This window comes from Pan troglodytes, chromosome 1, assembly GCF_028858775.2.
Source record: "Pan troglodytes isolate AG18354 chromosome 1, NHGRI_mPanTro3-v2.0_pri, whole genome shotgun sequence".
Classification (NCBI taxonomy): domain Eukaryota; kingdom Metazoa; phylum Chordata; class Mammalia; order Primates; family Hominidae; genus Pan; species Pan troglodytes.
In genome coordinates this window covers 145,082,064-145,108,119 of record NC_072398.2, presented here as the reverse complement: position 1 = coordinate 145,108,119, position 26,056 = coordinate 145,082,064, and the positions used below count along the sequence as shown (strand labels likewise).

Genomic DNA, 26,056 nt, shown 5'->3' with positions numbered 1-26,056 from the left:
ATCCGCAACTCCATTCTCTACACTATTTGTCTCTCTCAACTTCCTTCATACTTCTATTTCTGCTTTTCAACCTGGTTTACCACGAACTATTAATTATTTCTACCTCTAGATGTCAAACGGGTACCTCAAACTAAATATAACCAGAATCAAATTTCTTATCATCCCCATCCTCCAAAACTGCTCCTCTTCCTGAGTTGCCTATTTAAGTTCAATGACATCAGCAACCCAAGTCAAAGGCTGCTTTATCTTTGACTTCTCTTTCTTCCATCACCTTCTGTTAATCAGTTACCAAGTTGTTTTGTTTTTATTTCCAAAACAGTTTTTAAATGGTCATTCAATTAATCATCCATTCAACCACTATTCACTGACTTATTTATATGTGCTATCCATATTATTCTAGTTATTATGATGTATATAAAATCAATTAATTTTTCTCAAAAAGATTACAGTCTAATAGACACATAAGCACATCAGAAGTTATAATACATAAAGATAAGTGCTTGATAGGTTTTTTTTCAGGAATATAGGAAAAGAATATTCCAATTAGATTTGGGAGGAACAGAAAAAGCTTCCTGGACATGTTGCATGTGATGTGTAGGTATTAGCTAGATGCAGAAGGGCACAGGAACATATATATCCAGACAAAAAATATGGCATGTAAGAAGCTGTGAGATTTGAGTAAGTATGGCATGGTTTGGCACTCTAAATAGTTTTGCTGAAGTGATGCTTTTGGAAGAGTGATGGTGGATATGACTGTATAACTATAGAATTATACAGAGAGGGTTTGGTCATAAAGAACGTTGTATAAAAAGTTAAAAAGTACAAGCCTTAACATGGAAGTTGTGGAGGTCACTGAAGGATTTAAGCAAAAGAGTGACATGATGAGATCTATACTTTAAAAGATTATTCCATCTGCAGCTGGAAGGTAGATAGGAAGAAATGCCAGATTGGAGGCAGGAAGAACAACTACTGGAGGACAATTACACTATCCTGGTGAAAAATAAAGGGTGCCTAACTACAAGATTGGCACTGAGAATGATTTTAAGGGTAAAGGGGAAATTTCTATCAAAGGAGAGATTGGGATAAAGGTGATAATTGATGGCATGAGGTCATTGAAGAGTCAGGGGAGGATTTGATGCAAAACATACGCAGAACTTGAAGAGGTGAATGAATACTTCTGTGGAGACAGAAAGGAAGTGGGAAAGATCCCTGCATATAGGGATGTTTGTAGGTGGCAGGTGGGGTTGCCTGATAAACTACAGGATGCTCAATTAAATGTGAAATTCAGATCAACAACAAATAACTTCTATTATAAATATTTTCCAAATATTGCACCTCCATCTTTTCACAAGTTTCTTTTTCCTGAATACCATACATCCCCTTGTCTGCTTCACAAATTCCTACTCATTCATGTAGGTTCAAGTGCTATCTTCCCTGCAAAACATAATTTGACTTCCCTGACCCTGTGCTCTCACAGTATTGCTGATTATATATTATTCATTATGATTATTATTAAGGTTTTCCTGAATATCTTTCTCTAGATTTTAAGTTTCTTGAAAACAGGGATCAGGACTCTTTTTTTTTCTTGAAAGTAGGGATCTCTGTAGCCTTATGGTCTAGCACAATGGCTGCCATGAGAGGCAGCCAATATCTGCTGAATGAATGTCCTGTTTCCAATCTTTGTCATTTATTGCCTAGTTTTCCTGTCTTCAATTTCTCCCCTCTTTAAACCATCCTCCAAACTGACATAAGAGGTATCTTTTTAAAATATAACCATTGAAGATACTTTACTACTCAAATATCTTTGATTACTTCAAGATGCCCGTCTGATGAAGCAGAAACTCTTCAGCATGGTATTGAATGCTCTACGTAATTTACTATCAAAGCTAAGGGTATTAGAGCTCAGACTTTGAAATCATATCTGTGTTAGAATTCTGGCTATATAGCTTAAAGTTATGTGACTTCAAGTGAATAACTTAATCATCTGTAAAATGGGAATAACTACCTCATAATGCTGTTGTGAAAATTAAATGAGATAATGACTATAAACGAGATAATGTCTATGAAGCATTTACTAGAGTACTGTGCTGCTCAATATTAAGAACACTAACAAATATAGCTATAATCAAGATCCTTTCCAGCTTCATCTCCTATCATTTCATCTCTCTCTACTCCCATTGATACCTCCATAGCAGCTACATTTCATAACTTGCCAATTCTCCCAACTTCAGGCTATTTCATCCTTACATGTGAATTCATAATGCTTTATTTGCTTACAGTGCCCATTCTACATCAGCTTGCATGGCAAATCTTGGTATTTAAATTTTTGCTAGGGATATTTCCTAGTATACATACAAACTAGTAAGTTTGTATATATACCATAGTGTTAAATAAAATCTGTGCTGGGAAAAGGCCTAGAATGTTGCTTTAAAATGGTTAGATTAAAAGCATTGCCGAAATAATAAATTAGTATGTGAGTCATCATGATGAGTTTCAATAACGGTAATAAGCTAATAATTGTGGTTTCACTTGTAAGTTAAAAATGCTTGGGTTTCTTCAGGTCTTTTGTGCTATGTAGAGGTTCATGGACACCACAGGCTTTCTTTTATTTCAATCAATGGATATCTTATGTCCCCAAAAGATTTTTTTAGTGGTCAGGGAATTCTCATCCATTTACTTATTTTCAGCCTTTTATATGCTATGACTTTTTAGAGTTTTTTCTCCTCATCTCTTCCAAAAAAATCCTTCTGGGTGATTTAGCAAATATTGTCACCCTTAATCTCAGTTCATATCAAACTAGAAAAATCATTTGCAACTATCTGAAACCTAAAGTTTATTAAATGTACCTGAGACAGCTTAAAAATATCCAGAAATGTTCTGATATTCCTAAAATATTTTTCCCATTTATTGAGAATCAGGATCTCTAGATAACCATAATTGTTTAGTCTCTCTCTTCTTCTTCTTCTTATTTTTACCTTTGGTCCTTCAGGGCCGTTTTGTCCAGGAATCCCAATATCTCCTGGAAAACCCTAGGGAATATAAAAATGTAGAGTTTATTCCATAGAAAATTACTTTAAATCCATTTAGCATATAAAATTCCCTTTGCTATTCCTCCATATCCAGTTAAAGCAATTTATAATCCTCAAAAATTCAATATTGAAGATTAAGTTAGGCAGTTGTTTAACACTGGAATATAAAACTTACAAAGTGTACTAAAATAGAATTTACTCCATCAGTGATTCACAAACAATCCTGAGGTCCTCTAGTTCAGTTTAAGAGAGTAGAAGTCTCAGTCCAAAATTATCCACAATGTGGAAATAAGGCAAAAAGGTGTATGACATGTTCTTTCAACATCATATGGGATATAGGGCTACCAAAGATTAGGTGAATGTACTTTGTTGGACTCACTGTTTACTAACTACATGTTAACTTATAGATTTTTGTTAGGCAGAGATGCAAACAACTTCTGTCTGATAAAAAAAAAAAACAGCACCCAAAATTATGGCTTAATATACAGGATTAATCAGTTTTGTATCTAACCCAACTATCTTATTCTAACATCCCCATATTCAATTGTCTATAAATACTTAAGTCCTCAAAGGCTCTATGAACCATTATCTTACAAGTTCCATCATTAATTAATAAATTGAATAAAATCTTTGACCTGTGTTTACTTTAAATTTGCATGAGAATCATGATTTTACTTTTTTGGAAATTATATTAGCAGTCTAAAATACTTGGCTCAAGAAATGAAAAAGAAATAGAAATGGATCACAGTGTTAAATACAATCTATGCTGGGAAAAGGCCTAGAATGTTGCTTTAAAAGTATCAGATTAAAACTCTTGCTGAAATAATTAGAGTGTGATTCATCAAATTATGATTCAATAATTGTAATAAGCTAGTAATTGTGGTTTCATTTTATTGATTTTGTCATAGATTATTTTCCATTGACATTAGTGAAGGAAAAAAGTAAAAGAAGTATAAGAATCAGCATCTTTAAAAGTAAAGAAGGCTGAAATTAAAACGTGAACATCCACAAGAAAAGGTAGTTCAGTGAAGGGATAAGTTGTAATGGGAATAAAAAATATGAAGTAAGATGGAACAGCAAAGTTGTTTCTGGGATATTCATTCTGGAAAGAAAAACAAATAATAAGAAAATGATACCAACGTATCCAGTCTGGATTAGGACACGAATGCCTCGACTCAGATTTAAAGCTTGGATTCTGTGAGGAAAAATATAATTTGGGGACATTTCTGGCAAAAGAAAAAGCAGTGGCAACAGAAAGATGATCACACGATCAGATTTCTGAATGTTCTGGAATAGTTTAATACAGATATGTTTAATACAAACTTGTTGATTGCTTTACTAATCAAAGAAAATCAGGCTCACCTATGCTATTATTTGTATATATGGCAATTTTTAAAAAACTAGATTCTTTTCCTGATAATTTTACACCCTTTCTCTAGAACACACCTTTTGTTAGTATGTTTTTTTGTGGGGGGGATTTCTTGTGGACTTGAATCAAGGCACTTCTAGCTCCTGCTGTAACACTAGCTAGTCTAAAATTGAACTTACTACCTTCTCCATTATGTTCCTCCCTCATCCTCTGTTCACTATTTGAATGAATGTCACCTTGAGGTAATCCACCAGTTTCCAAGCCAAAAATCTGTATAACAGACTTTTCATATGCTTTGAATACTTTCATATTTTTGATATACTCTGAATACTTATTTTTCCCTCCCCACCACCACCACGACCATCTTCCAATCATTTACTAAGCCCCATCCATTACATCTCCTAATTCGCTGTCAGTCTGAACCACTTTTCTACAAACCTCCCTCCACAACCCTAGGGCAAATCACTTTCTCTATTTTCCTATTGCTTATTCATGTTCCTGTCCCCTGTAAAATTCATTTTCACTCTGTAGCCAGACTGATCATTCTATGGAATCTGAGCATGCCACTTTGTTACTGGCCTCAGAATAGAATCCAAATTCTTTAATACACAGTTTACAGGGTCTTTCGTGATTTGGTGGTCTCTATTTATCTCTCTTCTTTACTCTCTTCCACCCAGCACTTCAGTCACTGAACAATTTTCATACTCTCATAATATATACTCTCTTTCAATTCTGGGCTTTTGCATATACTGTTTCCCTCACCTTGAATAATGTTCCCTTAAGTTTCCTCACCTAGAACACTTATGTTTTAACTAGACGACTGAATAACATTTTACTTGCAAACTTTTCTTTGACCTCCATACCTTGAATTAGGTTGCTTCTAAGAACTCTCACACCATCCTGGGGTCCCTATAAGGTCCCTTAATGTAGTGTTTTGGCTTGTTTTGTTTTCCTAATCAGATTGTAAACTCTTTGAGTGCAGTTTTATGTTATTCACTTCCATATTCTCTGCAACTAGTACAATGCCTGATACACAGTAAGTGCTTAAAAAATGCTTTGTCGTTGTTGTAGTTGCTGCTGTTGAATGACTGGTTTGTTTTTTCTTTTCTTTTCTTTTTTTTTTTTGAAAGAAAGTACATGTTTCGTGGCTAGTTGTAGCCCCTCAGTACTGGCTTTCAGCCAATTTAGAGCATTTACTCATAGCATCTGCATGGATAAATCAATAAATCCTGTCCATCCTCCAGATAAGCCTGGAACACACTATCACAGCAGTCTCCAACCTTTTTGGCACCAGTTTCATGGAAGACAATTTTTCCATAGGATTGTGGCATGGAGGATAGTTTCGGGATGAAACTGTTCTGCTTCAGATCATCAGGCATTAGACTCTCATAAGGAGCATGCCACCTAGATCCCTCACATGTGCAGTTCACAACAGGGTTCGTGCTCCTATGAGACTCTAATGCTGCCGCTGATCTGACAGGAGGTGAAGCTCAGGCAGTAATGCTTGCTCACCTGCCACTCACTTCCTGCTGTGCAGCCCAGTTCCTAACAGGTCACAAACCAGTACAGGTCCACAGCCCAGGTGTTAGGGGCCCCGCGGTATCATGCCAGAAAACAAGAAAGCTATCGAAGGTATCAAAAGTAGAGTCATATTAAAAACACTTAGTAGGTGCTTGAAGAGGATCCCCTCGGCCAGATATGGGATAATATGAACTTCAACAAGGATAAGAACTACAATGGATTGAAACACATCAAATATGTTTAAGTTCATAAGTTCATAATGATACAACAACAAAAACTGTCCACGTTCAAAGGATGAAAGGAGGCTCACTCATTATCTTGAAACATGGTAAACAAAGGTGAAGAATCAAGCATTTGTTCTGCCTTAGTGTACCACTAGTAACCAAACAGTAGATGAAGGGATGTATTCCAGCCAGTAAGTGAAAAAGAAAGAAGAGGATTAAAAAAATCCCCATTTTGCAATGCCACAAATAATCTAATTGATCTAGGCACTGAGCATCAACTATTACTAACATCACACACACAAAAAGAGATCACCAGACATTATGTGCTTCCTGATAAAAGAACAGAATACCACTGATTGTCTTGCCAAAAACAAACCTGAATATGGTAAGGTCTCTATATGCGACTACCAATTTGCAGGAAACACACAGGACCAAGAAACAGGCAGAACTACACCATGAGACTATAATCAGCAAAATCCAGACTGTGGGAAACTACAGATCAAATGATTGGGGAGCTTCAACAACCAAATTTTAAGGGGGAAAACAGGGAATAGAGAGAGAACTTGTAGAGCGAAAGACATAGGAAATAAAACAAATAAGCCTAACTATAGTTTTTAAAGATGCACACTTGTGTGATAAACTATGTTTTAAAAAGGAGGAACTGCTTACTTTTGGGAGGAGAGCTGGGCTTGTGGTTTCATGGGGCACATAATGGCTTCTGGTGGTAACTGTCAGTTTTAGTCTTGACCTGTGTGGTAGTTACAAGAGTCTGTCTTATAATTGTTTGTGATATACATTTGTTTTGTATAGTTTTATGTGTCTATGTTTTACTTCACAATAAAATGGTAAGAAAAAATTTGCTGGGGTGACTTCTGGGTAAACATGCAACACTGAATATACGTGTGAATCTCTGCTCCTTAAAACGTCATTAAAGTATCAGTGGAGAAATATTAAAAAGACAAAGTGGTAAGGTCAAGGATAATAGAAGAAAAAGATGTCAACACAGCTGATCTCATAGTATAGTCATACAAGCTGAATATTTTAAAATTGAAACTTTATTGAAAAGCTAACAAATATATAAGCACAAGTTTATTTTTTATTTTTAATTTTTATTGGCTTGTATTTATTTATTTTATTATTTTATTATTTTTTATTATACTTTAAGTTTTAGAGTACATGTGCACAATGTGCAGGTTTGTTACATATGTTACATATGTAACAACATGTGCCATGTTGGTGTGCTGCACCCATTAACTCTTCATTTAACACTAGGTATATCTTCTAATGCTATCCCTCCCCACTCCCCCCACCCCACAACAGGCCCCAGTGTGTGATGTTCCCCTTCCTGTGTCCATGTGTTCTCATTGTTCAATTCCCACCTATGAGTGAGAACATGCGGTGTTTGGTTTTTCGTCCTTGCGATAGTTTGCTGAGAATGATGGTTTCCAGCTTCATCCATGTCCCTACAAAGGACATGAACTCATCATTTTTTATGGCTGCATAGTATTCCATGGTGTATATGATAAGCACAAGTTATGAAAAGGAGGAGAAAGATCTCTATTTCCCTCCCACATAGGAGAGCTTAGAACCCTGGCCAAAGAAACTTTTCATTATTTTAAAAATTCATACCTAGATTACTACCAAGTAGAGACCTTGCCTTTTAAATAATACATTTCAATATGTTAAAACCAGAGTTAACTGTATCAACTGAACTTTAATGATAACGTATCTATAAAGGAAACCTTTTTTTTAAACACACTCAAAATGTACATCAAATAACATGGACATCTTTGCCAAGTAGCAAAATTTCAGAAAGCTTACAGATTGAAAAATAAAAAGTACATCATTAGAGTCCATAGTTTTCATTTCTAAAAACTACATTAGCATGAAACAATACAGGAAGAAAAGTAAAAACAAAAATCTGATAAAGATGCTCTAATTCATTTTTATAAATTTAAAATAATTTAGAAAACATTAATAAGTCCAAACATTTTCTCTCACAATGTGTTTTACCACCTGAGTTAAGTCATCCTATCAGAATTTAAAATATAATACCTTAGTGAAGGAAAGAAACAGCAGTCTGGCTTCTGGTGTCTTCTTAATAGAACTAGTCTGACCACCAATTTTTACCAAGAAGCAGAAAAAAGAAGTAGTTTTAAAAATAGTATGTGAAAATATGTCTTCTGTTTTCAGACCCTTCACATCTGTTTGCCGTACTGAGAAGAGTGACTCAGCATTCTCTCCAGTAAAAACAAAGTTTTATTATTCTATAATCACTAGAGGCTGGAGACTAATTCACATGCATTTTTTTTTTTAAAGCAAAACCTGGGAACCGAAGCACTAGCAGATTCCATTAGTTTCCTGGGAAATCATAAAAGTAAAATATTATCATTCTTATTTGGCAGTAGCCAGAAACTTGGAAGCTAGAGTGTCCTAACAGAATACATTATATTATGCGCTACATACATTGAGCACTTTAATAGTTTTCCAATAGAAGTGTTAGAGTATCTGTTTTCTATTGAAATATATAGTCCCTCAAGTTAAAAAATGGTAAGTGGATAAACTTATACACATATACACAAACTAATTACAATATATCCACAAAATGAACAGCCTAGATGTGGCAACCTAGACGAATCTCAAATGTCTTATGCTAAGTGAAAGAAGCCAGACAAAAAAAAAAGAGTACATACTATATGAGTCAGTTTATATAAAGACTTTAGAAAATTCCAATTAATCTCGAGTGACAAAGAGCAGATCAGAAGTGGCATGGAAAGGGAGAAGACAAGAGGAACAAAAATAAAGTATTATATAAAAAGTGAACAAGTAAATTACTGGGTTTGACAGATATGTTCATTATCTTGATCTTGGTGATGGTTTCACAGGTTATACATATGTCAAAAATTATCAAATTGTAAAATTTAAATATAGGCAGCTTATTATATGTCAATTATACCTCAATAAGCCTGTAAAAAGAAAGGTATTTAGTATTGGGTATTTTAGATAACCATATGCTTTATGGTAGGCAACATTTTTTAAGGATTTAAAGATCTTTAGAGAGAATATATAATATACTAGTTGAACTAGTTTTCAGATAAAATCAGTGTTGCTCAGATTTTGGCTTGTTTTAGAGGTAATAGCATGTTAAATTATAATAACAGCTTTAAAACAAATTACATATTTTGGAAAATTGAAACTTTTCTGATATTTTGCAAGGTAGCTTTAAGATGTCCTGTTGTTATAGATAAGAGTGACACTTGGGCCATTTAACTCCCATGGAAAATTTCAAGTATTGATTTAATATCCACTGTGCTTTAAATATACAAGAACACAGCATAGTTTGGCTTAAATGTATCTTCTGAGTAGTTTATAAGTCTGAACAAAGTAGAGATGAATATAGCCCTTGGAAAAACAATCATTAAAAAAAGCTAAAAGATAAAATTAATAAAGGCAACATGTAAATTATGAATTCTTGAGGGCAAAGTTATGCAAAGCCTTGGCTGGTGTTGTGTATATATAGTATTATTGAATATATAGTTTATATTCAATAAACACTCAATGGCCTGAATTGATGACCAAATTAAAAATAAATCCTATTTGAATAATAACTTTTTCAATTAGGCAGTTTCAAAGTTATCCTGAAAAAAAAAAAAAAAACTAGCCTAGCTTCTACAGACAGGACTGAAATTTTACATATTCAAACGAGTAAGAATGTATGCAGAGGGAGAGAGGTTTTGTAAGAGGATAATTTGGTCTGAGACAAGGATGCAGGTTACACTCACAAGATTTTGTTTTCTAACATTTATGGAAGCACATGTCATGTCAGTAATATGATGAGTCCAGGTAGGAAAGTAATAATAAAAAAGAAAAACATTAAAATAGCCTTTACTGAGTGAGAATAACCTATCCAAAAGTTAATGCCAAAAAAAATTTCAAAAGGCAAATGTAATAAATTCACTTTCCCAGTAATCTATAGAAACTAAACTTTAGCACAGGGAAGCATGCAAACTGCAAATGAAGGAAATATTCTGTCTTCTGAGGAAACCACAAACAGAAAATACAGTTTCTTGAAAATGCAAAATAATCCATCTAGGTATTTGCCTCTCCTTCATTTTCTTTTGCTGTTTTAGATCTAAAAGCCATCAAAACCAGGTATTTTCCATCATGATACTGCTGAGAAATTTAGTGATTACTGCTATTCATATATTTTCCCTTCTGTAATTCTATGTATTTGAGCAGAAAATATAGCACAGCTCAATTCCATATGTGCAGCATCCTGAAAACTCAACAGAGAAAATCCACAAAACTACAAAGACAATAAAATTCCTTATGACAAAACATATATTCTGTGTTCCAAATAAGACTTTTGTTTAGATAGTATTTACAGTATTTTTTTAAAAAAGATTGATTCTTGCTCTGTCAATCAAGCTGGAGTACAGTGGCATGATCACAGGTGTGTGCCACCACGTTCAGCTAATTAAAAAAAAATTTTTTTTTTTTAGAGATGTGGTCTCGTTTTGTTGCCCAGGCTGGTCTTGAACTTCTGGCCTCAAGTGATACTCTTGCTTCAGACTCCCAAGTAGCTAAGATTAGAGATACAAGCGATCTGTGCCCAGATATTCACAGTGTTTTTAACATCACTTTTAAAGGAAACTACAAAGTTAGCTGGAAAGTCTACTTTTAGTCTTCTAAAGTCCACATAAAATTATAGTTAAGTTATAATTCAAAAATAAACTATTCTGGCCATTATTTGATATTTAGGTTTGGATAATCCATAGTGACAAAAAGCAGATCCCCCCATGGTACCCTGAGGAGGGAGGGGGGAAGGAGAGGCAGAAAAGAAGGAGTACAAATGTAAACAAGAAAATTTGGGGGTTTGATGGGTGTGTTCACTATCCTGATTTTGTTCATTGATATGGTTTGGGTCTGTGTCCCTATGTTGGAGGTGGGGCCTGGTGGGAGGTGACTGAATCATGGGGGCAGATTTCACCCTCAGTGCTGCTCTCATGATACTGAGTGCTTGCAAGATTTGGTTGTTTAGAAGTGTGTGGCACCTCTCCCTTCTCTCTTCCTCCTGCTCCGGCCACGTAAGATGTTTCTGCTTACCCTTCGCCTTCTACCATGGTTGTTAAGTTTCCTGGGGCCTCCCCAACCATGCTTCCTGTACAGCCTGCATAACTGTGAGCCAATTAAACCTCTTTTCTTTATAAATTACTCAGTCTCAGGTATTTCTTTATAGCAGTGCGAGAACGGATGAATACAGTGACGGTTTCACAATTTATACATATGTCAAAAGTTATCAAATTTTACCACATATAACTTTGTTATATGTTAACTATACCTCTATAAAGCTGCAACAAAAAAAGGTAATTGGTATTAGGTGTTTCAGATGCTCCTTTTTGGTAGGCAACAGTTGGTAATAATTCGAAGATCTTTTGAGAGAAAATAGAAATTATTCATTGAACTTGTCCCCAGATAAAATCAGTGGAGCTCAGATTTTGAATTATTTGAAGGTAACAGCATAACCATTATTTACTGCATATTTTTGGCTAAGTATAATTATAGGTACTCAATATCTATATATCTGTCTCAGAATTCTTATAAATATCTTAAGAATATCAATTCAGCTGAGCACGGTGGCTGGCACTTTGGGAGGCCGAGGCGGGTGGATCACCTGAGGTCAGGAGTTTGAGACCAGCCTGACCAACATGGCGAAACCCCGTCTCTGCTAAAAATAGAAAAAAATTAGCTGGGCATGGTGGTGGGTTCCTGAAATCCCAGCTACTAGGGAGGCTGAGGCAGGAGAATTGCTAGAACCCTAGGGGTGGAGGTTGCAGTGAGCTGAGATGGCGCCACTGCACTCCAGCCTGGGCGACAGAGGGAGACTCCATCTCAAAAAACAAAACAAAACAAAACAAAAAACAAAGAAGAATATAAATTAACTTAGTCAAGACAAGACGTAGTTACTATGTATCAGGCACTGTTCTTGCACTGATCACATACTAGAAAACAAACAAAAAGATTCCTTGGCTTCATAGAATGTATATTCTGGAGACTGTTTATCTCAGAGATTCTCTCCCTTTCAATGTGTGTATGTTTGCAGCATGGAGTGGGAAGTTAGGTGATTAAAAAAGATTTATATTGTTATGAGGAACTGGCATGTCTCAATTACCTACTTTTGTTTTAGATACACAGCTATGGGTCTATGGTCACTCTGTGTTGTTTCACATTTTCTCTTTCTTCAAATGGGATATCTTGTTTTCTTTCATATATATGTGTGTGTGTGTATATATATGTGTGTGTGTGTGCGTGTATATATATATATATATATATATATATATATATATATATATATATACCAGTTAGTAGAAATGTATACAGGTACTTAGGCCTCAATGAAAATAATGCACCTTACCCCGAGAACTTGGCCTTAGACATGTAAGCAATAATTGGCCCGTACCTTGGGGTACTTTCCTTTGGAGAAAGGAGAGTGCGTTTTCAGCTGTGTAGGTGCCTGCACTATGTTAGGCAAAGGCATGTTTAAAACTGTATAAGTAGCAAGAGGGTATAAGTAGATATTGGGCAATAAAAATGTGAAATGTAGAGGACATGTCTTCAATCTGCTAAAAATCTCTTTGGGGAAACATTATTCCCCATTTCTCAGTCCATGTACTCTCCTCCCCATCCCAGTTTCCAGGGGTGGGAAAATGACCTAAATCTTGCAAATTACAGTATTCCTATTCCATTGCTATTGCAATTGATTGAAAGATGATCATGTGGGCCGGGAGCGGTGACTCACACCTGTAATCCCAGCACTTTGGGAGGCCAACGTGGGCGGATCACAAGGTCAGGAGTTCAAGACCATCCTGGCCAACATGGTGAAACCTCATCTCTATTAAAAATACAAAAATTAGCTGGGTGTGGTGGCATGCGCCTGTAGTCCCAACTACTCAGAGGCTGAGGCAGAAGAATCGCTTGAACCCAGGAGGCGGAGGTTGCAGTGAGCCGAGATCACGCCACTGCACTCCAGCCTGGCTACAGAAAAAAAAAAAAAAAGGTGATTATGTGGTCAAAGCCTGATTGGCTGGAGTCTCCTAAGAACTTTTGCTAGAGATATAAGGAAAAAAAGGGTGCTTTCTTTTTGCTTAGACTGCTAAATCTGAGGGCAACAGAAGCCTAGAGTTGCCAATAACCACTTTTTCTACAGTGTGTTCCTGTGAATGTAGCCAACAGAGAAATGCCAGGATAAGATTTACAGAGTGTCTTGGTTATATTCATCAAGTTCCTGTACCTAGCCAAGTCTCTAGACACATACACTCCTGGACTTCCTGATTTTATTTGCCAATTCTGATTTTTTTAACTTAAAACTGTTCAAACTGAGTTTCTGTCACTTGCAATGGAAAAAGACCTGACTAAAACATTGAACTATTCGCAGTTTTTACATACATCTAGCTTCTTCACACTCTGTGCTTTTACAAATGCTGTTTCCTCTGGCTGGAATGCCCTTGCCCTCTGTTTCTACTTGATAAATCCCTACTATTTCTTCAAGTCACTGCTCAAACACCCATGTACTCCATGCCCCTGGTTCTTGCACCACGTAACTTGTTACCCACTCAAATGTAATATGATCTATGAAAACTTTCACAATCCACCTTAGTCAGAATCAGCAGCTGATTATTTTATATCCATACACAACTCTGTTAATATGGCTAGTTAGCATTATTCATACTATACTGTAATTAAGGGCATGTTTCTCTATTCCAATAAAATGTAAGCTCATGCAGGAAAAGGAATGTATCTGACCCATTTTTGTACCTCCAATATTTAACTTCACATGTCACTGGGAGATAATTCTTCATTGGTCCCTTGCATTTCCACACATTCTGCAAATGAGGTATTGACTTTGCATTATTCCAGTCACTCTCTTCAGAGATTTTTGCATTGCTTCCTGAAGCAAAGGGCAGGAAGGAATGCGTACTGTCCAAGATAACGAGATAATATCTCTCTGGAATACATTATTTTTTCTGACTTCCCATTATAAAAGATTTAGGCTCCTTAAACTTCAGATTCCTCTTATGTAATGCAACCTACCACATATGCAAGTATCATCTAGCCCTCTTCTTGTCACCCTGTGGGAAGTGGGGCTCAGTGAATCAGTGCAAAAAAGTTGACACTCTGGAAAGTGCTTTTGCCAAGGGTAATAAACTATCTTTTGTCATTGTTCTAGGAGCTTGTGTCTTTTACCAGAATCATTGAAACTGTCAGGCTAAATTGTTGGCTTGCAAATGGAATAAAATCTCCGATTCTGACAATTTTGGTGATGAAGATGGGATACTGATAGAGACATAGCTTTCTGGAGGAGGAAGTATTAGGGCCTCACAGATGATTAACAGGATTTGAGAGAAGCCCATGGGAAATGGCAATGAATATGTAAACCAAATACGTGGTCAACCAGGCAATAAATGGTCCTCCACTTTATTGCCTGTTTAGAGGAGGTACTGGGAGAGACAGCTTCAGGCCAAGTACAGGGAAATAAGTTCAAAGGGCAGAAAGACTTCCTCATCAATCTGGTGAGCAGTTTCAGGTTTGCAACATTGTAACAACTAGTACTAAGATTCCAGCTGGGGGCAGTGGCTCACAGCTGTAGTCCCAGCACTTTGGGAGGCTGAGGTGGGCAGATAGGCAGATAGCTTGACTAGCCTGGGTAACACAATGAAAACCCATCTCTACAAAAATAAAAAATAAAAAACTTAGCTGAGTGTGGTAGTGCATGCCTGTGGTCCAAGCTATTTGAGACGTTGAGGTGGGAGGACTGCTTGAGCCTGGAGGCTGCAGCTGCAGTGGCCGTGATCACGCTAGATCACGTGATCTAGCCTGGGTGGGCAACAGAACAAGACCCTGTCTCACTAAAATAAAATAAAATAAAATAAAATAAAACAGAAAAGAAAAGAAAAAAAAGATTCATCCTGGGTAGGCAGAAGACTCTATCTCCTTGTAGATAATAGTTACAGAGACTCCCATCTACAATGAGTATAAAAGGATGAAAATTTGTGAGTAGTATGAGCAAAAACCAGGCAAAGAAATAGAACTTTGGTTGGTTCACCTGGGAGATGAGAGGGGGGTCTCATAGTTTTTCACAACACAAGAATTGCAACATTAGCCCACATTGCCTAACCACTGAATATGCTGCCTCTGACATAGCTTGAAATATAAGGTCTTATACAATTTGATGCCAACCTACTTTTACAGCCTTATTTGTCACTCTGTGCCAACACACAAAAAAACTGTATCAGCTAGCCAGTGTCACCCACTCCTGTAAATCCACCATGCATTAACCTAGGTCTCTAGGCTCTGCTTATATGGTTCACTGTGCTTGGAATGCCCTCCCCTTTTCCTGCAATTTATTAATAAACAATCTAATTCAAGGTCCATCATTTCTGTAAACCCTTCCATCTTCTCTATGAACCCTTCTCTATCCTTTCATTTTATGTTAATCTATCTCTACTAACACTGAACTATAACAACTCCTCAATTCTCACATGATGCCTTCACCATTACCTAACAGTTTACATATAGATTTCGTTCTTCCCAACTAGACTAAATTTTCCTAAATTATTGATAACATTTTATTTTTTAATATGTCTTACAGTGATTACTAGGCACATATTTGCACATAGTAGAAACCTAATACTTTTTTTATTGACTGATTTAATCACATGTGCTCTTTCAGCATGACTTAAGTGACAACTAAAAACATGAAATTTCTCATCCAAATCCAAGTCATAAAAGATATCAAAGAAGTAAATTGTTTAGGCAAAGGGAATCCATTACATTCTAATCAATTAATACAGCTGGCCACAGTCTAGCTTATTCCAGTTAAGTCCACTGAAGTACTAAAAATGAAGTTTAAAAGCATACTTTTACTTGATATAGCCAGAATTTTGAAACTCACTTCAGTCTTTGTCTGTAATGAAGACCACCCTGACGGAAAAAGAGGACCCACTGTTTGGCCACTTCTGGCACTGCTGTGATTAGTGGTCTTGATTCATTTTTGTCATAAACAATTGGCCCCATATACCAAGTACATCATCCAAAATTCAAATATTTGGCAATCTCTGTAGCCCAGGGGGCTTAATAGCTGAATCAACAAACATTCCAACCATCCTGCTACCATATAAGAAGGTGCTCTGCTGCCAGAACTGAGAGGATACATGGGATTAGTGCTCAAAACTGATACGACTATGCTTAAAGAAATAGAAATGATTCCTGTAGAGCATTTTCCATATGTTTTTATTAAAAGCAGACAAAAACCAGTATGGAAAAAATAAATCTATGTATTAAGGCAAGTGATGTTTTATCTTGGAACACCTCTAATATTTACAATTCCATGAAAAGCTAAATGCACTGATCTTTTCACTTCATTGTTACAGCATATGCAAGTATCATCACTGTCACATTGCCTAGAATAAGTAAAACATTAAGAAGAGAAAAAAATCTTTGAAGTGGTTTGAAGTCACATTTGCTCAGCTGGTCTTTAATGATGAACAGTTCTCTTCAATGCCAATGGCAAATAGCATTTACAACAAAAACTTCAGAGTACTTTGCTTTCACCAACTCTTATGAAGATTTGAGTTTCCTAACTAGAAGTCACTAGCAAGAAATGGTGGCCAGTCCTGTCCTGCCTTTTTAGTTGAGTAGATGACCATTTGCATGGTATGGTTAAGTTGAGAGGTATGAAAGTTTCTAGTCATCCATAAGTTTTTCCCTGCTCACTAAATGACACCCTAAATTCTTTGATTAATGACATTTTGCATTAGTTTCAGGTTTCTGTTCATTGCTGAAATGTAAATATCCTTGAAAGAGGAATACATTGCAGTTAGCTCATAATCATTTACTGCTGGGACTGAAATATATTTATCAGGTCTTTCCATGAAAACAGGCTTTGATGGGAAGGGCAAATTATAGGGGAAAAAAAAGAGCACACCGATTGTTTGAGATGGAAAAGAACTCATGCCCAAGGGAGGAAATATATATACACACACACACAAAGGAGAGACTAAGAGCCTCAGGAAAAAAAGTTCTTCAACAATTTACAACTTTCTCTGAGGACTGCACTGATTCTAGACTTTCAATGGATGACCTGATTTTTAAGTTTTAATTTTATCAAACCTAATCAAACCTGATGCCTGGGAAAAAAGACAGACAGAGACAGTAGAGGCTTTGACACGGTATGATAATTGAATATTGACTTCTTGACTATAAGCTCCTGAAGTCAGGACCTAATCTTATTCACCTCTGCACTTTTTTTCTTAGTAATTGACATATATAATAGATATCCCCAAAGATCTGTTGAAAATGAATAGTAAGAATTGGATTGTCTAAAGAGGAGCATAAAAGGCAGAGATATTCCCATAGGTGGATCTTTCGGTTCTGATGATCAGCCAATCACTTACATCTCTATGACTGTCAGTCACATTGTGTGTGGGGGGGATGTCATAGATTAGTGCCACCATTAAAAACCTAAAAGATTTAGGGGTGGTGGTCCCTATTACAGCATTGCTGAATTCACCAGGCGCACCCCTGCGGAGATCGCATAGATTCTGGAGGGTGACTGTAGACTACCACAGCCCCAGTTACAGCTGCTTTGTCAGATGTAGTATCATTGCTAGAGAAGATTACTAAGTCTTCCCATAAATGGTATATAGTCACCAATTAAGCAAATGTACCTTTTTCCTTTAAAATTAAAAAAGATAAAAAACTAGTTTGCATTCATGTAAGATGGACAATAGTCACTTACAGTTTTCCTGTGTTCTCCTGCCTCTGTCATATGATACAGGTTCAGTCTGAAGAGATCTGAACCTTCAGTGAATACCACAGAACATCACCCCAATCCACTACATACGTGATGTCATGCTGATTGAACAAGATGAGCAAGAGATGGCTAGTACAATAGAGAATTTGGCAAGACACATGCACTCAAGATGGTAGGATATACACCCTTCAAAGATTCATAAGCTGGCCAATTTTCTGAAGATTTAGGATCCCAGTGGTTAGGGATATACTTGAATAGTCCCTCTAAGGCAAGAGCAAGTTGAGAGTCTTACATACTCCACCACAAAAAAAGGAAAGGCACACCTTTTGGGGTCCAAGGAGCAAACCATTCTATACCTAGGAATACTACTCTAGCCCATATACCAGGTGACACTGTAGGCTGCTAGCTTTGAGCCGCACCCAAAACAGGAAAGGGCAACATCATAAGTCTAGGACATGGTACAATCAGTCCCGCCACTTGTACATTTAATCCAGAAGACCCTCTAGTATTGGAGGTATTACGGTGGGAGAAGATGCAGTATGGAGCCTATGGCAGTTTGCAGTGAGAGAAACAAATGCTGCCTCTGGAATTCTGGAGTAAGGCCATGTCATCTGAAGCAGAAAATAATATGCTTTTTGAGAAACAGTTTTTGGTGTTACTGGAACCTGGTAAAGGAAGGACACTTGACTATGGGACATTAAGTAACCACACACTTAGAACTTGCCATTATGTCCTGGGTTCTGTCAGGCTGCCAAGACATAAATTCAGATGGGTACTAGCAGCAATCCATTATACTGGAGAAATGTTATATACAGAATTGAACCCAAGTGGGACCGGGGGAACAAGTAAGCTGCATTAATAGGTAGCCCAAACCCCAATGTCACCTTCACACTCACTGCAGTTACCTTCTCCTAGCTTATAACTACAGGAATATGTGTTAGGGTGAGAAAATAGCTCCCATATGACTGGCTGGAGGAGGACAAAAAGCTTCAGTTTGATTTATGGTTGGGTCAGCTTGGTAGGCAGTTCTAGCTGAAAATGGATAGCAAGAGCAAAAAAGGTACACTTATGCGTACTCTGAATAACAACAGAGAAGAAAAAAGTCATCCTAAGGGGTAGATCTGTGAGCAGTGTACCAGCTCATCATCTTTTGTGTGGCAAGAGAAGTGACCTGAAGTGAGGATATATAGATTCCTCGGCAGTAGTCAATAGCATGGCTATCTGGTCAGGGGCCTGGGAGGAAAAAAAAATAGAGGAAGAGAGAGATCTGAGACAGAGTCACATGAATAGACACATGGGATTAGGCAAAGAGTATGAAGAGTTCGCCCTCACACATTAATGCCCACCAGGAAGCATATACCATGAAGGAGGTTACAAAAAACCAAGTAGACAAAATGACTTGGCCAGTTGACATTAGCCAGCCTTCATCTTTGGTCACTCCCAGATTGGCATGAGTATCACATGAATGGAGAAGACATGGTAGTAGAGACAGAAGTTATGTATGAGCCCAACAGCATGTACTATCACTTACCAAGGATGTTCCAGCTTCTGCTGCCTCTGAAAGTTCCATTTGTCAGCAAAAAAAGACCAACAAAGTCCACATTATGTCACCATTCCACGAAGAAGGCAACCAGCTACTCGGTGGCAAATTTCTTACACTGGGAACCTTCCAACCTGGAAGTATCAGCAGTTCATCATCACAGAGACAGATATTTATTTGGGTAAGAGTTTGCCTTTCTTGTCTCTAAAGTTCTACTAGCACCACTATCTAGAGGCTTACAGAATGCCTGATCCACAGACATGAAACCTCACAGAACACAGCATCCAAAAATGGAGACCCTCTTTACATTGAAGGAGGGGCAAGGAGTAGGCCCATGATGTAATCCATTAGTTTTAATCCTGCCCAATCTAGAAGCATCCAGCCCCACATAACATTGGAATTTCCTTCTAAAGTTATAATTGATGTGCCAGTTAAAAGAAAATAATGTGAAAAAATGGTGTACTACCCTTTAGAACACAGTGGATCTGTTAAATCACTGACCCCTATATGGAGTTTTGTCCCAAATAGGATGAACATTTGGGTCTAAAGACCAAGGGGTGGAAGCAGGTATGGTCCTATTTACCATCACTCCCAATGACACACTGTATTCTGTGCTTCCTTCACCACACCCTGAACTCTACAGGGCTGAAGATCTTGTTACCCAAAGTGGGGGGTCTCTCTTGACAGAAGACACAACAAAGGTCTTAATAAACTGAAAGTTATGACTGCTACCAGAGCACTTTGGACTTTTTGTCACCAGGTCTGAACAAATAAAAAGAGAAGTCACCACACTGGCATGACTAATTGACCCTGATAAACAGAAGGAAGCAAGACTGCTTCAATCCAATAAAGGCAGGAAGGAATACATGTGAAACTCAGGTGATACACTGGGCACCTTCTTGTACTCCTGTCAAACATAACATGCTCTTCAGCAATGAAGGTTTAGGTTGTACTACCAGATAAGCTACCAAGATCTGCTGAGGTGATAGCTGAGGGTGAGGGGAATGTAAAATGGACAGTGAAAGAGTGAGAAAAGTACCAGTTGTGGCTCTGAGAGCAACTGGATTGACAGAGGCCACAGTTCATCCTATTAACACAGACAGATCATGTAAAACAAAAATAAGTTAAGATACAGCAAATCTAAATAACATAATCAATAAGGAAGGGCAAATCACTACATACCAAACTTTGCACCTGATAATAAGAATATACCATCTTGTCAAGAAGACATTGAACATTCACAAAAGGTGAACATATATTAGGTAAAGAAGAAAAAGATCAGTAAGTTCCATAAAGTAAAAAAAAAAAGTCTCTGATCACCATGCAATGAAACCAGAAATTATTAACAAAATCAAAACTGAAAAAGCTCTCCCACTTGAAAATTTTAAAATTGCCTATTTAAATAATTATTGGGTGAGAAGGGATATACAAATTGAAATGACAAAATACCAAAAAGTAATTTTAATAAACATACTCCATATGGAGTCTATTGAACACATTTAAAGTAATGATCAGAGAAGAAATAACGGACCTTAATAATTTTATGAATAAAAATAAAAGAATAAAAAGAAATTAGAAAAGGAACAAAGCAAGAATATCCCCTCTTATGACTCCTTGTCAACATTATACTGGAAGTCCTAGATAATGCAATATGACAAGAAAAAGAAATAAAAACCATACAGATTGAGAACGAAAATATAAAGCTGCCTTTGTCACAGATGACATGATTGGCTATGCAGAAAAGCAGAAAAAAATGAACAAAATCCTCCTGGAATGAATAAGCAGTTATAGCAAGGTTGTAGGATACAAGGTTAATATACAAAAGTTAACTGACTTCTTGTATACCAAGAACAAACTAATGAAATTTGAAATTAAAAACACAATACAGCACCAACTGTATTAGTTGGTTATTAGCACCAACTAATACTTAGTTATGAACCTAAGAAAATAAGTACAAAATTTATATGAGGAAAACTATAAAATTATGATCAAAGAAATAAAAAAGAAGTAAATTCTTCCCAATGTGATCTATAGATTCAATGCAATACCAAACAAAATCCCATAAGTTATTTGTGGATACTGACAAACAGATTCTAAACTTTATACAGAGAGGCAAAAGACCCAAAACAGCCAACCCAACTTGAAAGAGGACAGAGTTGGAGGACTGATACTACTGGACCTCAAGACTTACTATAAAGCTACAATATTTGAGACAGTGTGGTAATGAAGAAAAAACAGATAAGTAGATGAGCGGAACAGAATAGAGAACCCAGAAATAGACCCACATAAATACAGTCACCTGATCTTTGACAAAGGAGCGAAGGCAGTACAATGGAGCAAAGATAGTCTTTTCAACAAACGGTGCTGAAATAACTGGACATCTACATGCAAAAAAGAAATGAATTTAGACACAGACCTTACACCTGTCACAAAAATTAACTCAAAATAGATCACAGACCTAATGTAAAATGCAATATTATAAAATCCTAGCAGATAATACAGGAGAAAATCTAGATGACCTTGGGTATGTTGTTTTTAGAAACAACACAAAAGACACAATCCATACTGAACTTCATTAAAATTTAAAACATCTGCCCTGCAGAAAACAATGTCAAGAGAATAAGAAGACAAACCACAGACGGGAAGAAAATATTTGCAAAAGGCACATCTGATAAAGAACTGTTACCCCAAATATACAAAGAACTCTGAAAACTCAACAATTAAAAAAAAACATTTAAAAAAGGCCAAAGACCTTAACAAACACCTCACCAAGGAAGATATACAGATGGTAAATAAGCATATGAACAGATGCTCCAAATTATATGTCATTAGGGAACTGCAAATTAAAACAACAATGTGGGCTGGTTCTGGTTGCTCATGCCTTTAATCCCAGCACTTTGGGAGGCCAAGGTGTGATGATTGCTTCAGCCCAGGAGTTTGAGACCAGCCTGGGCAACATAGTGAGACCTTGTCTCTGCAAATAATAATAATAATAACAGCTGGGCACAGTGGCACATGGCTGTGGTCCTCCCTACTCAGGCGGCTGAGGTGGGAGGATCACTTGAGCCCAGGAGGTTGAGGCGACAGTGAGCCATGGTCACTCTACTGAACTCCAGCCTGAGTGACATAGTGAAATTGTCTCAAAACAAACAAACAAACAAACCCACCACCACCACCACCACCAAAACCCAGTGTGGTGCCACTGCACACTCACTAAAATGGCCAAAATCCAGAACACTGACACCAAATGCTGGTGAGGATGTGGAGCAAAAGGAACTCTTATTCATTGCCGGTTGGAATGCAAAATGGCACAGCCACTTTGGAAGACGGAGTTTATTACAAAACTAAACATACTTTTACTGTGTGATCCAGAAGCCACATTCCTTAATTCTACCCAAAGGAGTTGAAAATTTATTTCCACACAAAACCCTGCACATGGCTATTTACAGCAGCTTCATAACTGCCAAAACCTGGAAGCAACTAAGATGTCCTTTAGTCGGTGAATGGATAAACTGTGGTATATCCAGACAACAGAATATTATTCAGTGCTAAAAAGAAATGAGCTATGAAGCCATGAAAAAACATGGAGGAATCTTAATTGCGTATTAATATGTAAAAGAAGTCAATCTAAAAAGGCTACATACTGTACAATTCCAACTGCCTGACATTCTGGAAAAGGCAAAATTATGAAGACAGTAAAAAGATCAGTGCCCATAGGTTGCTGAGGGCAGGGGAGAGGAGGGATGAACGGGCAGAGCACAAAGGATTTTTAGGGCAGTGAAAATACTCTGTATAATAATATAATGGTAGATCATTATATATTTTTCCAAACCCATAGAAAGTACAACTTCAAGAGTGAACACTAACACTAATGTAAACTATGGACCTTGGGTGATAGTTATGATGTGTCAATGTAGGTTCATCAATTGTAACAAATGTGCCACTCTTGTAGAGGATAATAGGATCACCACAATCAAGTAGAATATATTTCAAGAATGCAAGTTGAGACAATAAAAAATCCATTAATATACCGTACACATAGATCCAAACAGAAAAAATACATAATTATCTCCATACATGTAGGAAATATAAAACCTTTAATCAAGTATATATATTTGACAAAATATAATAATGATCCCTGATTTAAAACATTCAAGAAAATATTAATGGATATTTCTTTCTTTTTTTTCAGGGTCTTGCTCTGTGGCCCAGGCTGGAGTGCAGTGGTGTAACCTCGGCTCACCAAAACTTCTGCCTCCTGGGCTCAAGTGTTCCTCCCACCTCAGCCTCCTGAAGAGCTGGGACTATAAATGCACACCACCATGCCAGGCTAATTTTTGTGTCTTTTTTGTAGAGACGGTGTTTTGCCATGCTGCCCAGGCCAGTATTGAACTCCTGGGCTCAAGCAATCCCCGGCCTATTTCTTTAATGTAATAAAATAGGAATATTTTAATCTTCATGCCAGCATTTACTTCATGAGGAATCACTATAATGTTTCCACTAACACCAGGAACAGAGCAAGGATGCTCACCACTTCTTTAACATTGTACTAGGGGTATTACAATACAATTAGCCATGAGAATTAACTTAAAGGTTTAAGAAGTGGGAAAGAAGAACTAAAATGATCTCTATTTGAAAATTACATGATAGCATGTCTAGAAAACTCTGAAAAATCAATGGCAAAACGAACTAAAAAAAAGAAACCATTAAGGTAACCGGATATAAAATTAACATTGAAAAATCAACAGTCTTTGGACACATAAACAAAAATCTATTAGAGAATATAATGGCAGACAAAACCCCTTTTACTATAACAACAAAAAAATAAAATGCTTAAGAAAAAAATTTAACAAAAAATGTGCAAAACCTAAGGAATGTTTTAAAACACTCCTGAAAAACACAAAAATAGATCTGAACAAATGAAAGACAACCGTTGTTGTTGAAAAGACTGAGTCAACATCATAAAGATCCCAGGGCTCTCTTAATTTATAAGTGTAAGTTGAAGCCAAGAAAAATACTAACAATATTTTTTAATGAAGCTAGATAGATTGATGTTAAGGTTTATATGGAAAAACAAGAATGCAAATGTAGCCAGGAAAACACTGAAAAAAGCTCAGAGGACTTCAAACCTTTCCAGACATCTCAACACACCATAAAGTTTCTATCATTAGAACAAGGTAGGACTTGTGCATGAACAGACAACCACTCAGATGGAACAGAAAATAAAGTACAGACATAGATCCAAGAAGTAGAAATTTAGTACAATCATGTGTCACTTAATGATGGGTATTTGTTCTGAGAAACATTTTGTCAGGCAATTTTGTCATTGTGTGAACATCATAGAGTATACTTCCACAGACCTAGATAGTATAGTCTACTACAAACCTAAGCTATATGGTATAGCCTATTGCTTCTAGGCTACAAACCTGTACAGTATGTTACTGTACTAAATACTGTAGGCAATTGTAACACATTGGTATTTGTGTATCTAAATCTATATAAACATAGAAATGGTACAGTAAAAATGTAGTATAAAAGATAAAAAATGGTACATCTGTATAGGGCACTTACCATGACTGGGGCCAACAGGATCAGAAGTTGCTCTGGGTGAGTTAGTAAGTCAGTAGTGAGTGAATGTGAAGGCCTAGGGCATTACTATACACTTTTATATGACTGACAACACAGTAGGTTTGTTTACAACAGCATCACCACAAAACATGTGAGTAATGATGTTATGAAGGCATTATATGACATCACCAGGTGATACAAATTTTTCAGTTCTGTTATAATCTTATGGGACTAGGGTTTTATATGAGGCCCATCGTTGACCAAAACAATGCATGCAGTGTGTGACTGTGTATGATATAGGTAGCATAGTTTAAAATAAACTATGATACTGAAGCAAAGACAGATTGTTTAACGAATGATTCTGAGAAAACTGATTAGCCATTTAGAAAAATGTGAAATGAAATACATAAATCACAACATTCACACACACAAAAAAAACTTTTAATGTATCAGAGACCTAAATATAAAAAAGAAAACTAGTCAAGAATCAGAAGAAAACATAGGTGATTTCTTTAAAATCTGGATATAGGAAAAGGTTCTCTAATGATGACTCAAAATCCAAATTCCCTAAAAGACTGACAAATTTGGCTATGTAAAATTGTAAAGCTGCTTCCTGTCAAAAAACACTACAAACAAAGTCAAAAGACAAGTGACAAATTGGGAAAAAATACTTGTAATAGTTATCAAAGGTAAAGGGCTAATTTCCCTAATACCCAAATAATTCTTAAACATTTAGAGTAAAATGACCAAATACCTAGTAGAAAAATGGGCAAAAAACATAAACAGACTTTTGCAAGAAAGATTATAAAACAGTCCTCAAACAAAAAAAAGATGTTCAGTGTCACTCATAGTGAGAAAAATGTCATAATTAGAGAAATGTTGATTGGAATGCAATTCTTTCAGAGAGGAATTTGGCAATATCTAACAATATCTTCTTTCGACCTAGCAATCCAATTCTAGCAATTCACCATGAAGATACACCTCCAACCGTAT

At 36.5% G+C, this 26,056-nt stretch overlaps 1 protein-coding gene across 6 annotated transcripts in view; it reads right to left on the bottom strand.

Annotated features, from left to right (window-relative positions):
* The window catches only part of COL24A1 (collagen type XXIV alpha 1 chain), a 404,239-nt gene that overhangs the window by 231,407 nt on the left and 146,776 nt on the right, over window positions 1-26,056 (bottom strand). For all 6 annotated transcript variants that reach the window (XM_016921775.4, XM_063799997.1, XM_063799993.1 and 3 more), the window contains exon 21: window positions 2,976-3,029. In XM_016921775.4, coding sequence (XP_016777264.1) covers window positions 2,976-3,029 — 54 coding nt within the window. The remainder of the gene's footprint in view (window positions 1-2,975; window positions 3,030-26,056) is intronic.